Here is a 15,510-nt window from a genome sequence, read left to right on the forward strand (position 1 = left end):
TTCTTATATGGTGATCGACTTGAAATAATTATAAAGTTATATACAAGAAATAATACTTTTCAAGAGTTATTTATTCTCTTACCTACCTGTCTGGACAGTTACTAATCTGGGTGACCCTGGTGTACCACTCTGCATAAGCGATACTTTAGCTCCTGTAGTTACAACAGATCTTAATGTTGCATTAGATGCAGGGGGAAAAGTAGTTCCAGAGGGTAAAGAAACTGCATGATTTGGAGTCTGAGGCCGAGGCTGTAAAATACTTACAGATGTACTATGAGCAACATTGATATTAGGATTTGTTCCACTCCTAGGAGTTGGGGTTGGACTTCGGACCACTCTAGTCACTACTGCGACATTATTTGGCTTTGGTATGTTATTTGCTACGGCACTTTTGTTCTGAGTTACAAACGTTCTTAATTGGGTAGCTGCAGTTGTTACTGCTGAAACAGTTTTTAGAGCACCATTCTGAGAACCATTGGCACTTGCACTTGTGAGGATACTGTTATCATCACATTCTAATTTTATTTTACACATAGATTCTGAGTCCATATCACCATTTGAAGTCACCGAATTAGAATGGTTTAGTATAGGTCCATTCTGAGTAACACAAACAACTTTACTAATACTATGTGTACTACTAGTAAGGACTGGCTTGACATCTGTAGTCAGATTTTCTGATCCTAAACAAGAAGTGCTTACTAATAAAGTAGAAGGTGGCCTGACTTCTTGATTTTCAAAACTTTTGTTGCTGTTTAGAACTAGCTGTCTCTGAGCAAGATGTTTGGCAACACTGGCTTGGAAATATATTACACTAGAAAGCCACTAATAAATAAAGTAAAAAAAAATATATTATAGGAAATTTAAACAAATAAAATTAACATAAACATCAAAATATGCACCTAATTGACAAGAATATTACACATATAGTGTCTCAAATGTCAGATGACTTTAATACTTTTATTGTTAGAAACTATTTCTAGTATACCGAAGAATAACCTTCTTACCCATCTCAGAGGCAAGCATATTTTTGAGTTATACAAGAAGTGGCTCTGATTCCTAAACATCCATTTTAACAAACTGCTAATCATAAAAATGATTAGATATTAGTTATTCCATAAGTAATGTTAACTGTTCACTCACTGTTTAAGGAAATACACAGACAGTGAATCAAATTTTAATTACACATACATATGGTTCTTCACCAAGTTCTTTTGTCAACTTTCGATTATATAAAATTTCAATTCCAACTTTATAAAATTCCTTCACTTTTATATTAAAAAAATGTAACTGCAAGGTCAGACAAATATGGCGGATATGAAACTGCATTTTTTTAAAAAATAAGCTATATAGTTTTAGCACAATCTACCCCCAAACATACACACCTACAATGAAACAACACTGTGAGCAGTTTTGTTTCTTATAGCAGTTCAAAATTAATCACATAATGAATTTTTAAAAAAAATAAACTACACAGTTTTTTCAGCACGTTCGCTCCCCCCCTCCCCCAATCACACCTTGTAAATACCATTAAGCAAATGTTTATTTAGCTCTACGCTGTAGTACAGTGGTTTTGCTGTCATTACTGTGACTAATGATTAACAATAAGATAGATCACAATGACTCTCATACAACAAGGAGACATTTAAAAAACAATGCTTGAAGTTCATAAGATTGTACTGAAGTACAAATGATTATCTGATCTCTTAAAGTGAGTTTCTCATCTGATAACAGCAGATGAGGAATGCATTTTCAAATTTCTTACCCTTTCCCTTGCCAGTGAGTGCAAGTATTTAAGACCAAGGAATATGAATTTCTTGAGTTTCTGAGAACCAATAAGTAGTTGATCCTTTTATTTATTCTTACTTTTAAGAATAAATCATCATCATCATCTAATTCCTGCCATGTACCCTCAAGGGATGTACAGGATATGATAGTACTACATGAAAAAATTACATCATTACTAACTTCCTATCTACAATTTTCCTCCAATCAGTCTGTTACTTGTCAAGACTCCAACATTATCAGATCTTATATTTCTATCGTCTAAGGCACTTTGTACCGTGTCAACCCACCTATATCTTGGTCTTCCTCTGGGTCGTTTTCCTGCCAACCTGGCAGAGAACACTCGTTTTGCTAATCTTTCCTCGCCCATTCTGTTTAGGTGACCATACCACCTGAGATTAGCTCTGCTAACGCATTCCTGGATGCTGGCAAATGTCAAGTTCTTTCCTAATATCCTCGTTTTTAATATGATATTGCCATTGATGCCATCTGTTCACGCCTCTAATCTTTCTCAGGACTCTCATATCTGCGGTCTCTAGTCTTTGGTCAAGTGTTTTACTTCTGACCCAGCTCTCGGATCCATAAGTTAAAACTGGTTTGAACACTGCCTTGTATACAGCTAATTTAGGGTTCCGACTAATTTCTCTCTTATTCCATATGAATTTATTCAATTGACTTCCCACCATACCAGCTTTGCTGATTCTGTTGTCTATTTCTACATTTAATTTACCATCTTCACTAAAAATCGTGCCTAAGTAGCTGAAATGTTTTACTTGTTCCACAAGTTCTCCATTCACAACACAGTTGATATTTTCAACGATTCTGCCTATTTTCATTGTCTTTGTCTTTTTATTGCTGACTTTCATACCATATCTATTACAACAGCTATTCAATTTAGTCAGAGAATCTTGCAGACTTGTAGCGGATTTATTTAGAAGTATAACATCATCCGCATAAAGCAAAGAGCTGACATTAACATCTCCAATTTTGATATCAGGTTTAATACCACTTTCCTTCATAATGTGATCCATATAGATAATGAATAACAGAGAGGATAATGTACTTCCTTATCTGACACCAGATTTTACATTAAACAATCTTCCTGTACTTCCTTCAATTCTAACTACTGACTTACAACTCAAATAAAGACTAAGTGTTGCTTGATATAATGCCCCATTGACACCACATAACTGCAGCGTATTAAATAGCTTCTCTCTTGGCACCTTGTCATATGCCTTTTTCAAATCGACAAAACTTAAATACAGATCTTTGTTATATTCCCATGCTTTCTCGACTATTTGTCGTAAAGTGAAGATCTGATCCTGACAGCCTCTATTTGGCCTGAATCCAGCTTGTTCTTCACCAAGCTTTTCTTCCACAATTCTTCTCAACCGTTTCTCAAGTATACTTGCATAGATCTTGCCAGAAACACTCAGTAGGGAAATACCTCTGTAATTCTCACATTCAGTTTTATTTCCTTTTATATATATGGGTACTATGAGAGCTCTACTCCAATCATCGGGAATTCGTCCCTCTGTCCAGGCTTTCTAAACTATGCAGTGCAGCCACTGTAGGACTTTTACACCACCATACTTCAGCATTTCTGGTCGAACATCATCTACTCCTGCTGCCTTTTCACATTTCAAGCTTTTGATGGCTTTTTCTACTTCAAGTATGGATATGTATTCCCGACTGCATGCCTGGTCAGTGTTTTTTACCATTGTGCTGTCATCACTGCTTGTTTCATTTAGCAGTTTTTCAAAGTAATTACTCCATACTTCAAGGATATCTTTTTCTCCTGTTTTCATGTCACCTTTATCATCTCTAACTCCTTTTACAGCACTCTTTCCTCCATTCCTAAGCTTCTTCAACAACCTCCAGAATATTTTGCCACCTTCTTGATATTTATTTTCTATATTCTTGCCAAAGTCCTCCCATGACTTTTGTTTAGCTAGTTTGACACAGTGTTTAGCATTCTTGTATTTGTCTCTGTATTCTCTAAGAGCACAAGCTGACTTATTTGACAGGAACTTTTGATAATGCTTTCTTCTTTTCCTTCACTGCCAATTTAACTTCCTGTGTCCACCATGGGGTTCTGATTTTTCTATCCTTGCAGACAACTTCACCACATTTGCCTCTCTGGCAGAATCAATCAATGTTTTCTTCAGAGTTGGCCACTGAATCTCCAAGGTTTGATTCCTGTTCTCAAACTCTTTCATTTTCTTTTCAATAATCTTTCTGTATTTTAGTCTACAGTTCACATCTGAGAGCTGCTCAACTTTTATTCGCTTTAAAACTTTCTTACATGTTATTCTTTTGAATATGAAATTCAATTTTATCCTGCTCAAGACTAAATAGTGATCACTTCCAATTTCAAATCCTCTGTACACTCTGGTGTCCTGCACCATGGAGAAAACATCACTATCAACAATAACATAGTCAATGAGACTTTTCTTATTCCTAGCCTCTTCTCTCCATGTGAATTTGTGCACATTTTTATGTTGGAACATGGTGTTAGTAATAACCAGTCCATGTCCTAAGCAGAAATCCAACAGATATTTGCCATTATTATTAGCTTTGCTCTTTTCTCCAAATTTTCCCAAAATATTTTTGTATGTCTCACAATCATTTCCTACTCTGCTATTTAGATCCCCAACAAGGACCAACTTTTCCTTTTTCATTGTGTCAGTTGCTTTTTCTAAAGCGTCAAAAAATTCCTCCACTTCTACCTTAGTAGAACCTTCTGTGGGACCATAGGCACAAATAAGTCTCATTGTCCAGTTCCCCATTCTCATATTTGCCCACATTACTCTACTTGAGACTGACTGCCATTCAAGAAGATTAGCCTCGTATTTTGTTTTGAATACTATGGCTCCTCCTTCTTTTCCTTGATTGTCATTGCCTGAATATAACATTTTGTATTTATTGCTCAGAAAGATCTCACCAGTTTTGGTCTTTTTTGTTTCAGTCACCCCTATTATGTCGATCTGGTACTTATCTAATTCCTCAGCTAGCTCCATTTCTTTGCCATTCAGGCTTCTTACGTTGATAGTACCGATCTTTAACTCTGGTGATGTTGAGTTGGGGTTTGTTTTCAGATTTGTTCCAGTATTTGACTTTTTGCTGTTCGCCCTGGTTCCCTGGCGAAAACAACAGGGGCCTTGTTTAACCGGGCGACGCCCCAGCCGGCATGAAATTTTGTCATGTTGTACCATCATTTTTTATTTTGGTTTAACCAATAAGAATACAATTTGGTCGGCTAAATCCCAAATTGCTAGCCCATCCACGTTCGTTCAGTATCAAAGTAGATGCCCAACAGGGTGCACCACAAAATGGTGAGGATTGGACATTAGGCCAGAAGACCTGGTCGGTTCTCCGCATTCCTTTAAAGGCTATGTGGAGGTCTCCTCTCAGTTCTGCATCAAAGAGAAAGTGAACAGAGAAATTACTTGTGTGGTGACTAACCACACAGGTAATTCTTGGAAACAACAGCATGAGAGAAAGAAACAGAAAGAAAGGAGATCGAGATAAAGGAATATTTGGAAAAAGGAGGCAGTGTAAAGCAGACAACAATTATTTTTTTCAGGAGTGTAACGAGGAAGACAGGAAGGTGACAATTTGTAAGAAAAGAACAAGTAAGAAATGATCTATGTTTAAGTAAGCAGGCCTAGGAAAATTCCAGGAAATTCTTTCGATACGTGGAAAGAGATGACAGAATGAGAGTACAGTAGAAAAAGAATGATGACAGGATTAAGATGTTAGTTAGGTGATATAAATAGCAGGGGAGAAACAACTGCAGAAGTTATAAGTGCAGTACTTAATGAGCAATTCATTAGAATATTTTGTGCCAGTAAATGTGATTTTGCACAAAACCGAAGTAAGGATAAGATTTAAAAGAGGTATACCGTGAGTAGACATATCGATACAAAATTAATAATGGAAAAAACTCACGTACAAAGATTATTTAATAGTATAATTTTCGCCTGTATGTCACAGGCATCTTCAGTACATTAAGCTCAAATTAAACAATAACTGACAATTCCAAAAAGCGCCACCTAAGTAGCTGGTGTAAGATAACTAAAGAGGTCAATAACTTTCCTAAAAATAAAAAAATATATATAAAAAAAAATAATAAAAAAATAAAAAATCAATACAATAAAAATTTGGGAAAGATTAGCTGATTTGTAAAGTAATATCTCCCATAAAGGGGATAGATGTAAGCCGTCGGATCTGTTTAAGTTAGGAGAATGAAGTAGAGTTTCACGTTTCTTTATAAAGGTGTTCCATGAAAAACTGACTTTTGAGAAGAACTATTGTCTTTCTCCAATGAACTCTGTGTCTAGTGAAGATGTCATGTTCTCCAAGTCCGGACTTTTCAGGTTTAAAGTATTCAATATAAGATTGGTGTTCTTCTAGTCGAATAGAGGCAGATCTTTCCATTTGTCCGAAATAAGATAATCCACAAGAGCACGGAATCTGGTAGATACCTGGATGAGTAAGATGTGGAAGCTTGTCCTTAGAAGTGAGAAAGGTGGAGATTTTTCTAAACGGTCGAAAGGCAATAAAAATATTCAGTGGTTTTAAAACTTTTCCTATATGTTCACTGATACCTTTTACATAAGGGATAGTAATGCGCGTTATTCCTCTTCAAACACTTCTGTGTTTGAAGAGGAAGACATATTAAAACTACTCAAAGTTCTTTTAATGAAGCAATTCTTATAACCATTAGATAGAAAGGAAGAATTTATATATTGTAGTTCTTTCTGTAATAGATCGTCTGAAGAACAAAAGGAGTGGGCCCGATGAACCAGTGTTTTAATAATTCCTGCCTTTTGACTGGGATGGTGATGAGATTCTGCATGGATATAATGGCCTGTATGAGTCTTCTTTCTATAAACTGTGAAATGTAGGTCACCATCTGGTTGGTGCAGAATTCTTCTTCTTCTTATTGTGCTATCTTCTATCGAAGGTCAGCGATCATCTTGGCGAACAAACTGCGGTCTTGTGCTATTTGAGCCCGGAGATTCTTCACACCCCTGTCCCATTTAAGGGACGCCGGGAACTTGGGGCCAATTGTAAGGGTTTGCTCGCCATGGTGGTTGTTCTGGAGATAAGGTAGAGCAGTAGTTTCTCCGTTTGCTTTCTGCTCCGCAGTATTACAGATGTATACAATATAATCATATTGCCATCTGCAAATCTCTGATCACAAGCTTTTCCGTCATCATTTGGCTTCAACCTTATGTCAGTACTGACAATGCTGCTTCCCAATGTCAGGGGCAGTGACCCCAGCAGGTGCGTATTTAATGGCGGCACTACTTGCCATGTCACCGAGTTGTCAGTGGGCTTTGTGAGGTTTTAAGTGAGACAGAGTTGCCACTTCTGCTCCCCCACGCCCTGATAGCTCAGTCGCTGTTGGTCCACGGCTGCTTATTCGCCAGATTGCTCTGCTTATATCGCAGCTAGCCTCCATATCTGAAGGCTGTTCCCCGATCCGCCACCTGGGGACGCACCCGGTGGTAGTCAGCTCTGCCCCGGTGCAGAATTAGAAGATCTAAAAAGGCTAACTGCTTATTTGATTCTACTTCTAGGGTAAACTTGTTCCTAGGATGAAATGCGTTTAACTTAGTGAGAAATTGTTGAAGTTCATCCGAAGAGCCATTCCATACAGCAAAAATATCATCGACATATCTGAACCAATGAGTAGGTGTGGGAGAAATGTTGTCAGAGATACATTGTTCAAAATGTTCCATAAAGAAATTGGAGATAGCAGGAGAAAGAAGATTACCCATTGCTGTTCCTTCAATTTGTTGATACAACTTATTTTTAAAGGAAAAATAACCAGAATTTATTACAAAATCAAATACGTTTACAATGTGTGAAGGAAATTGCTGTTGTAGTAATTCAATACTTTCCGAAAGAGGCACATTTGTAAATAAAGAAACACATCTAAACTGATCATGATATCAGAAACGTCCAAATGAAGATCTGAAAATTTTTTGAAATCCAAAGTATTTTTTATATAAGTATCAGTTCTTCTAGTTGAAGAGGAGAGTAAATTTGATAAAAATTTTGAGATTTTGTAAGTGGGGCAACCTATACAATCTACGACTGGTCTTAACGGAATGCTTGGTTTATGAACTTTTGGAAGACCATACAATCTAGGTGGACGACCGAAGAAGGTTTTAAGTTTTTTCTTTTGATCTTCATTCCATGTAGATACATTATCTATAAGAGAATTAAGTCTCTTCAATTGACACCGGGTAGGATCCGATGTAAGAGGCCTATAAGTTGAATAGTCGCGAAGTAAAAGAGACATTTTTCTCTCATATTCCTTCCTATCTTGAATCACTACAGCCTTCCCCTTATCAGCTTTCATAATAATTAAATTATTGTTATTCTTCAGTAATTTTAATGCTGTAAACTCAGAGTAAGAAAGATTAGGACGAGGAGGCTTGGCATGAAAAAGAATTTGTGCACATTCAAAACGTAATCTGTTGGCTGTTTTTTGGGATAAGGATCGAATACTCCTGTCTATGTTATGAAAAAAATCCATAATTGGCACCTTATTCGCCATAACAGCGAAATCATGTCCTTTTGATAAAACAAAACGTTCACAGTCTGTTAGTGAACGTCCAGAAACATTTATAACTACTTTATCTATATCAATAGTATTATTACTGGATCTAGGTATGCTGACCAGTGATTCAAATTTGCGTTTTAGCTTGTCACGAGAATCATTAAAGACCTTTAAGTAAGAACTCGAAGAAATAACGCGCATTACTATCCCTTATGTACAAGGCATCAGTGAATGTATAGCAAAAGTTTTAAAATCACTGAATATTTTTGTTGCCTCTCGACCGTTTAGAAAAATCTCCACCTTTCTCACTTCTCCTAAGGACAAGCTTCCACATCTTAATCATCCAGGTGTCTACCAGATTCCGTACTCTTGTGGATTATCTTATTTCGGACAAATGGGAAGATCTGCCTCTATTCGGCTAGAAGAACACCAATCTTATATTGAATACTTTAAACCTGAAAAGTCTGGACTTGCAGAACATGCCATCTTCACTAGACAAAGAGTTCATTGGAGAAAGACAAGAGTTCTTCACAAAAGTCAGTTTCTCATGGAACACCTTCAGAAAGAAACATGTGAAACTCTACTTCATTCTCCTAACTTAAACAGATCCGAATGCTTACGTCTATCCCCTTTATGGGAGATAGTACTTTACAAATCAGCTAATCTTTCCTAACTTTTTATTGTATTGATTTTTTTATTTTATTTTTAGAAAAGTTATTGACCTTTTTAGTTATCTTACACCAACTACTTAGGTGGCGCTTTTTTGGAATTGTCAGTTTTTGTTTAATTTGAGCTTAATGTACTGAAGATGCCTGTGACACACAGGCGAAAATTATACTATTAAATAATCTTTGTACGTGAGTTTTTTCAGTTATTAATTTTGTATCGAAGTAAGGATGGAATCGTGGTGGAGTGAGTACGCAAGCAATAGTATACAAAAACTGAGAAAACCTGATTACAAGGCCAAAGAATTTGATGAGTGGAAGAGGAGGTGGAATATTCCACTTCGGAAAGGAGAATGATAAGATTTGGCTTCAAATTATATGGCAGTCTGGGCACCCAGAGTGGTAGTTTAAGATATTAGAAAAGTTAGACAGAAGTAAAATTCAGGATTCATTACTAGAATCAGCAATGAATTGTTAAGAATACACCATGTTTTAACAATTTACTTGCCGGTCACCATTAAAACATGGTGACATGCACTAGGCAAGGGGAATGCAAATATAGTGGTGTTTTAACATTTTGTAAAAGGTGTTGATAGACTGCGTATTAGATTAGTGAGTAAATAAGAGGGTGGCTGCCTGATAGGTGTCAGCAAGCTGCATGTGGGGAAAGCAGCAGTACACCAGAAGAGAAAATTCATTAGTGGTTTCATTATTTCAGGGCCATTATTGTTTAGATTATAAGGTAATGATACTGGAAGAGGTTTAAAATGGGAATATGTACAGTTGTTTGTAGATAACACAAAACTGGGGAGAAGCTATGATCTCATGATGTTCTCTGGAAGGATATGAATCAACTGTGTGTTGGCAACATGAGTAGGTTGAGAACTCAAGGCTGTAAAGTGGAAGTTAACAAAATTTGGTGGGGGGGGGAGAGAGAACAACCATACAGAAAAAAATAGATGGTACACTGAATTATGGTAACAATGATATCAACATATAAAAATAAAGTGGTCATAGTACCACTATACAAGTATTCTGATTGTGTATGGTTCCATTGTACATAGCAATTCTCGTGGAAAGGCTTAAACATTGGTTATACATGCTTACTAAATAGCTTAAAGAAATTACAACATACAATAGAATATACATTAAAATAAATTTTAATATACTTCAATATTTCGGCAATGTCACGTTGCCATTTTCAAGGAACTTAACAACAAGACACGTGCATGCAGGCACAACAAACAGTAAGTGATGAAGAAGCAGGAAGCTTATTTCTCCTAAAGTCCTGATGGTGCCCCCTAGTGGGCAATGTTAGTATTCTTGGGCGATTGGGCTGAAGGTCTTCTGATGTAGGTTTCCCAAATTTGAGGCAGTCTCATGCAGCCAAATTTGTTTAGGTTTGGATTGTTTCTAAGGGCTGAAGCCGATTCCATGAAAAGCCTTTCATATTTGTATTTACAACGGTGTATTATCGTGGCTTTCTTCCATCGTATTCTATGGCAGGTATACAGCACATGGTCAGTAAGACCAGAGTGGCTGCATTCGTGAAACCGGATGTAGTCCTTGTGTTCTGAAATTCTGATATTTGCTGTCCTGCCTGTTTGGCCAAAGTAGGACAGCTTACAGCTGCAAGGGACCTGGTATACACCAGGTAGGTAGGTCTAGGGGTGGAGGTTGGTCTTTAGTGGAGTGGATAAGAGATGCCAATTTTTTATATGGTCTGTAACAAGAAGTTAAGTCATGTTTTTTATGGGTTTTTGTAATTTTTTCCAGGGTGCCTTGAATATAGGGTATGGTGATGGATTTAGAGTAATCCTTGTTGTGAGGGGGGAGGGTTACTGGTTTCAATATTTTTTGGATTTTTTTTTTGGGGGGGAGGGGGGGGAGTAGCCTTTGGCTGAGAAAGTGTTGAGAATGTGGTTTAGTTCTGTGGTTAGGGCACTGTCATTTGAACAGATAAGTTTAGCCCTGTTGTGTAGTGTCTTAATGACTCCATATTGTTGCAAGGAGGGGTGGTGGGATTGTTGGTGATTGTATCTGCCTGTATGGGTGGGTTTTCTATAGACTGAGAAAACCAAGGTTCCATCAGGCTGGCAGGTGACTAGTGTGTCTAAGAAAGGAAGGTAGTTGATTTTTTCCTCTTCCAGGGTGAATTTGATTCTGGGGTGTTGGTTGTTTAAGTTTGTTAGAAAGGAGAGGAGTGAATCGGAGCCATGTGGCCAAATAGCAAACACATCATTAACATAGCGAAGCCAAATGGTTGGTTTTTGTGGGGCAGAGTTTAAGGCTTTCTCTTGAAAAAGTCTCCATAAAAAAGTTGGCCAAGGGTGGGGAGAGTGGAGAACCCTTGGTTGTCCCCTCTATTTGTTTGTAGAATTTTCCTTGCCAAACAAAATAGCTTAAGTTCATTGTGAACTGAAATAGGGCTGTGATATCAGGAGGAAATTTAGCTTGGATTAGCTCTAAGGATTCTTTGAATGGGACATTTGTGAATAAGGAGAGACATCAAAACTGACCATTAAGTCAGTGTGTTGGAGTGTAAGGTTTTTTATGCTGGCTTTGAAATGGGCTGAGTTTTTTATGTGTGTAGGTGTGTTGCCAGTATAGTGTGTGAGAGCTTTGACTAAATGTTTAGCTAGTTTGTATGTGGGAGAATCAATGCCATCCACTACGGGATGTAACAGCACATTTTCTTTATGTATTTTTGGGAGTCCACATATACGGGGTTTAAACGGTTTTAATTTGTTAGTGACTTCTACAGGCCAAGAAGTGACCTTCTTAAGGAGCCTGTGGAGTTTTCTAATTTGTGTGTTGGTGGGATTGTACTTGATAGGGAGGTAAGTAGCCCGATCTAACAATAGAGCATGACGCTTACCTGTGTAATCCGTTTGGTTAAGCAATACTGTGGTGTTCCCTTTATCCGCTTTGGTGATTATTATTTCCTTGTTTTTCTTTAATTCTTGCAGAGCTTTGAATTGCTTATTGGGCATGTTGGTTTTTCTTTGGTCAGAACACAAGCCACATCCAGTCTAATATCGTTGCTGATGTGGTTTGGGAGGTGTCGTATCCCGTGTTCAATTTGTATCATAATGTCTTCAGCAAGTATTCTTCTGGGCGCAATGCCAAAGTTGTGGCCACGTGAGAGATATTTTCACCAATATAGCCGCTCTGGTCTTGCAGACCATGTTCTGGATACCCACCATAGAATACGGTGGAAGAAAGCCACAATAATACACTGTAGTAAATTCAAATACGAAAGGCTATTCATGGAATCAGCCTCAGCCCTAAGAAACAATCCAAACTTCAACAAATTTGGTTGCATGAGACTGTCCCAAATTTGGGAAAAAAGAAAGCAGGAAAAAAATAACAAGCCAATCAAGAATTTGTATAAAGGAGGAGGTGTGTAAGGTTGTGATGATTGGATTTTTAACTTGGAGAGTGGAATGCATGGCCTAAGAATGTGGTGAATGTGAAAACATAAATGAGTTTAAAATGTATTTCAATCAACAACAACCACCACCACCATGGGTTCAACGCCTGTACTTGATATGATTCTTCCATTGCATTCACTTTGTGCAAGATGATGCAGTTTGTGTACAGAGTTATCGCACCATTTGACGATGTCATCGCTCCCATTCTCTGTTTGGCCTTCCTCTTTTGTTCTTTCCTTCAATTATCCCAAACCACAGCATTTTTGATTTCCTTTCATTGTTCATTCTACATGTATGGCCAAATAGACGTAATTTCCCTTTGATTATTTTCTAGAACAGATTTTCTTTTGATCGCATTAATCTATATATTTCCTAATTGTTCACTTTCTGGATCCAGTTTATTCTCAAGATCTCTCTATAGCACTTCCTCTCAAATGCTAATATCTTCCTTTCAGATTCTCTCAGGAGTAACCCAAGCCTCACATCCATAGAGCATGCTGCTGAAGATATAGGTTTCCACAATACGCAGTTTAGTGTATATCTTTATAGCTCAGCTCTTCCATATTTTGTCCATGGCTTTTAAGATGCCTGTTGCTCTGGCTATTCTCATTTTTACCTCTTTTTTGGGTCCAAATCATGCATCATGTGGCATTGAAGATATGTGAAGTGAACCACATTTTCCAGTTGAAATCCTTCTATGGTAAATTTGTTCAGTAACTCCTGTTGTCTGAATATCATTGTTTTAGTTTTTTCAAAATTGACATTTAGCCCATATTTTTTTCTTTCTGCATAGAGTCTGCAGTGTCCATTTCAGCCTTGCTGCATTTTCTTCAATCAGTACAATGTCATCTGCAAAGTAGAGGTAGTTGATTCTCATGTGATTTATTGAAATGCCTTCACCTTTTTCTTTAATCTTATCTAGTGTTCTTCCCAGATGTGTGACGAAGATGAATGGTGATATATTGGGTTCCCTTGCCTTGTGCCTTGATGAGCATTTAATCCAATAGAGAGCCCAATGAGTCCTTTGAGGTATGGGAATCAGATAATACATGGTCGAATAGATGTTGATGCTCTTCTTGTAGCTTCTCTTCCTGTAGAGTGACTGCAAGATTCTCTTTAGGTGCAGACACCATTAGGATATTAAACTAAGGTCAGCTTCAGTGTGCTTCATTGGTCAAGCTATACTCACTACACCCGAAGATCTGAAATTTTCACCACATTTATAACTCATTAGAAAGAGTCTGAATACTTTTAATGGCTGCTGCTTGAATTCTTAAAGAAGTAATAAAATGTGTTCTGATATTCTCATCCTTTTCCTGAACATCTAGGCAAATGGCAAACATTCTTATTATTGATGTATACATATTTAGTCCAGCAATATTATTTGTGGTAGTGTGTAAACAATGCGGATATGTGTGGGGATACAGACAAATATTATTACTTACTCAATGACCAGATAATTAGATACTGTGGTGTTCTCATAGAGCATTTCAAGTCATCATCATCATGCGTATCAAGGATTTAGGGCTAGCACAGCCTTAGAAGTCATCATTGAATCGTTTAAGAGGATGTCCTGGTTTTCTTTTTCCTAATGGCTTGTACTTTAAGGCTTGTTTTGGTATTCTTTCTGTTTTCATTCTTTGAACGTGTTCCATCCATTTATGTTTAAATTTTTTACTTTTTTCTATTACTGGTTCTTGGTTTAATTCTTTCATAATTTCTTCGTTTCTTTTGTGATCAGACAGAGTATACTTTGAAGTTTTTCTCATAAACTTAATTTTTGCTGTTATTAATCTTTGTATTTTTGTTTTATTGTCCAGATTTTGCTTCCATACATTAATACTGGTAGTGCTAATGTTTTGTATACTTTTAGTCTGGTTTGTTTTTGAACTAGGTTTGGTTTAAATATAGAGTTAATTACACCTGTTATTTTTAAATATTTTGCAATTTTTACGTTTATATCTTTTTCATATGTGATCATACATCCTAGGTAGTTAAATGAATTCACCTGTTCTAAGATCTTGTTGTCTATTACTATTTTAGTTCTTGCTGGATCTTGTCCTTTAAAGGCCATAGTTTTTGATTTTTCTGTTGATATTATCATACCATAATCTTTGGCTATTTCATTTAGATTTAAAATAGCCTTCTGTAAGTTATCTTCAGAATTTGTAATTATTTGGTGGTCGGCAAAAAGGAGAGTGTTTAAGTTCCCTGTAGGAGAAAGTTTAATTCCGTGATGTAAATTTTTATTCCATTTTATTATTATTTCCTTTAAGTAGATATTAAAAAGAGTTGCTGAGAGGGGACATCCCTGTCGGACCCCTTGGTTTATCTCTTTCGTATATGATAGCTCATGATTTGTTCTTATTTGTATTTCATTATTTTCATATATACTTGTGATAGCTTTTAGGATATTATTTGGTATTTGTCTTTCTTTTAATATGTTAAATAATATGTTTCTTTTAACTTTGTCAAATGCTTTTCCAAAGTCAATAAATGCAATATGTGTTTCTAAATTGTATTCTCTTCTCTTCTCTATTATTAATTTTAGGCAAAAGGCTGGGTCTAAACATGATCGTCCTTTTCTAAATCCATTCTGTACTTCTAAAATAAAGTTTTTGGAATATTTCATTAGTTTGCTATTTAAGATTCTGCTATATATTTTGTAACAGGAATTTAGTATACTGATACCTCTATAGTATTTAGGGTCATCTCTATTATCTTTTTTAAAGATCTTCATAATCATCAAATTCCTGCCATGTACCCTCAAGGGGTGTACAGGATATGATAGTACCACATGAAAAAATTACATCATTACTAACTTCCTATCTACAATTTTCTTCCAAATCAGTCTGTTACTAGTCAAGACTCCAACATTATCAGATCTTATATTTCTATCGTCTAAGGCACTTTGTACCGTATCAATCCACCTATATCTTGGTGTTCCTCTGGGTCGTTTTGCTGCCAACCTGGCAGAGAACACTTGTTTTGTTAATCTTTCCTCTCCCATTCTATTTAAGTTACCATAACACCTGAGATTAGCTCTGCTAAT

General features: G+C 36.6%; 1 protein-coding gene across 1 annotated transcript in view; it reads right to left on the bottom strand.

Moving 5' to 3' along the window:
• Positions 1-15,510, bottom strand: part of LOC150107164 (PHD finger protein 12) — a 664,368-nt gene that overhangs the window by 387,322 nt on the left and 261,536 nt on the right. The window contains exon 9 of the mRNA XM_090391685.1: positions 87-822. Within this exon, the coding sequence (XP_090247811.1) occupies positions 87-822 (736 nt within the window). The remainder of the gene's footprint in view (positions 1-86; positions 823-15,510) is intronic.

The sequence above is a fragment of the Typopeltis vanoorti genome, chromosome 4 (genome assembly GCF_054136105.1).
Source record: "Typopeltis vanoorti isolate ZY-2024b chromosome 4, IOZ_Tvanoo_1.0, whole genome shotgun sequence".
Lineage (NCBI taxonomy): Eukaryota > Metazoa > Arthropoda > Arachnida > Uropygi > Thelyphonidae > Typopeltis > Typopeltis vanoorti.